This window comes from Lipotes vexillifer, unplaced genomic scaffold (assembly GCF_000442215.2).
Source record: "Lipotes vexillifer unplaced genomic scaffold, Lipotes_vexillifer_v1.1 scaffold1122, whole genome shotgun sequence".
Taxonomy (NCBI): Eukaryota; Metazoa; Chordata; class Mammalia; order Artiodactyla; family Lipotidae; genus Lipotes; species Lipotes vexillifer.
In genome coordinates, this window is record NW_006798649.1 from 1,172,402 (window position 1) to 1,174,972 (window position 2,571).

Sequence of the window (2,571 nt, forward strand, 5' to 3'; positions counted from 1 at the left end):
TCCCTGAAAGACAAATGCTCCAGCCCACAAGCCCTGGGCAGGACAGAAACGAGGCAGCACGTCTAATGATAATGAGGGAATGGAATTCATGGCCTCTGAAGTGCCTCCCTTTTCTCCAACCTTTGTTGGAGTTTGTTTCTCAGGCAGCGGTGAGAGAATGTTCTGGGTACAACTGCTTTGGGAAGACGTCTAGAAAAAGGCTGGCTAAAAGCAAGGGGGTGAGTGGTGGGGAAACATTGGGAAGTCTCCCCAACTCTCTCCCTCCTCTGGCAGCTCCACGGCGACCCCCTGGCAACATCTCCTGGACTTTCTCGAGCTCCAGTCTTAGTATTAAGTGGGACCCTGTGGTCCCGCTCCGAAATGAATCTGCAGTCACAGGCTATAAGGTAAGGAAGGGATCAACCAGGCATTGAACGCCGAGGAAGAGCTCACTTGTATTTCCGGCAAACACAAGGGAGCTGCAGTTTCTAGCCAGAAGGATCTGAGTTAGATGTAAGCAAAGAGTTTGGGATTGCGAGAGGCGTGAAATCCATGAGCAGTTCTTCAGGAAGCATGTAGTAGCGACTAGAAGAAAATGGTATGACTGCGGAAAGGCAGGGTTCGCGGGGGCAGCGATGGACTGGGTGAAGTCTGGGTCCTTCTGGTCTAAGGAGTCTGCAGAACCAGTTCAGCTGCTTGCAAGCTTTTCTTGTCCCAGTGAGGAGCTTGTTCAAGAGCCTGGACCTGGTCAACAGGAAACAGGAGGGGTGAGGAGGCAGGACCTCGAAGGCCCAGAACCATATGGGCTCCTCCCATTCCCGGGGCTAGGGAAGAGGAGAATCAGTCCTGGTGTAAGGAAACTCTTGCCTGCCTGGCTAACCCCCTTCCCACAGATGCTGTACCAGAACGACTTACACCCGACTCCCACGCTCCACCTCACCAGCAAGAATTGGATAGAAATTGCGGCTCCTGAAGACATTGGCCATGCCCTGGTGCAGATCCGGACCACAGGGCCAGGGGGGGACGGGGTCCCGGCAGAAGTCCACATCGTGAGGAATGGAGGTGCTGTCTCTCCCCTTATCCCCCAGGAGTATCAGGGTCCATCCAGATGCCTGATGCAGGAATCATTCCCACCCAAGCCAGACCCCAACCCAGCCAGTCCCCAAGGGGGAAAAAAGCAGGCAGGCAGGAACCAAGTGCAAAGTAGCCCTGGAACTGCCCTTGCTGCCCCCTCCTTCCCACTCCCAAACATCCCTGAGGGCCGAGAGGTAAGTGCACTCCTTTCACGGGAACAAGCGCAAAGGTCCTACAAAACACTGCAGAAGGAGGGCTTGAGAACACCTCCCCGTCCTGAAGCCAGCCCTCTGTGAATCTCCTTAGGAAAGGCCTGGATTCTGTCCTGAGGGTGGGACAGGGATGTGCAGGTCCCAGGCCCAGCTCACTCAGCCCATCTCCGCCTGCTGGTTTCAGGCACAAGCATGATGGTGGAGAACTCAGCAGTCTGTCCAGTCCCACATCCTGGCACCGTCCTTTGTCACTCCGTGGCGACATTGATCCTCATAGGCTACCTGGAGCTCTGATCTCGGCACCCCTCCCTCTCTGCCACAGCTGGACACCCACCTCCGATGGACACAGCCAGCTGGCCCCAGCCCCTTCCCAATGCCAAGGTGGCCCAACACTGTGCCTGAGAATGACTGGTTTTAAATACGTATTTTAAGCAGTGCCCTTTTCGTAGGAGGTAGGATATTTCATATTCTGCCACAGGATAGAACCCATGCGAGGAATTTTTTTCTTTAAAGCAAGAGGCACCAGACAGTAACTTCCATGATGATACTGAACCCTATGCCTGGGCCCTCTAGGGTGCCTGGATGGAAGGAAGGCCTACAGGAAGAAGGGGGTTTAAACAGGCATCTGTGCATCAGCGGAGATAGCACTCTGGGACCGCATATGGACTCTGCTCCAGAGAGCGGAGTCCTAAGCCCGGGAACACTGGACAGGAACGGGACAGAGCTTAAACAGCAGCATCTCTCAGTCTAAGGAGAGGGCCAAACCTGGGGACCAGGGACTCTCCTACTTTCTCCTCCTAAAGGACAGCACGGCTGGACCCTGACATTGTCCTGGATAACTCCCTGGAGGCCCCTGCCACCTACCTTGATGGCTGAGAACCAGTGCTCTGGTGTCTGAGGCCAGGAGCCTGAGCCCCTGCAGCTCTGGGGGGCGACGCTCCTGACTGCTGGGTGGGAGCTAAGAAGGGTTGAGAAGCTGAGACTCCTGGTGGAAAGGGGCACCAGACTTGGCCTGAGGCACAGTCACAATCAAGGTGACGTTGCCCTCTTAGCCAATACTGCCAACCCAACCCTGTCACCCCAGAGTGACAGAAGCCACTACAGGTGGCTGGGTGACTAAAGGGCTTGCCTTGGGCAGGTCCCCCACCGCAGCCTGCACGGTCCCTCGTGGGTTTGAGTAGGAGGCAGGAGTGTCTCCACCGTCCTCCTCCAGCAGAATGCAGCTGTAATTCTGTGTGTCTGGAGTCAGAAGTCTTCTGAGAAGGGCAAAGGATAAATGCGGCCCTACCTGCTCGCAGGAATGCCC

General features: G+C 55.7%; 1 protein-coding gene across 1 annotated transcript in view; it reads left to right on the plus strand.

Moving 5' to 3' along the window:
* Positions 1 to 1,855, plus strand: part of CNTN2 (contactin 2) — a 19,723-nt gene extending 17,868 nt beyond the window's left edge. The window contains exons 20-22 of the mRNA XM_007470675.1: positions 274 to 386; positions 873 to 1,041; positions 1,450 to 1,855. Of these exons, the coding sequence (XP_007470737.1) occupies positions 274 to 386; positions 873 to 1,041; positions 1,450 to 1,559 (392 nt within the window). The 3' untranslated portion in view covers positions 1,560 to 1,855. The remainder of the gene's footprint in view (positions 1 to 273; positions 387 to 872; positions 1,042 to 1,449) is intronic.
* Positions 1,856 to 2,571: the final 716 nt, after the last annotated feature.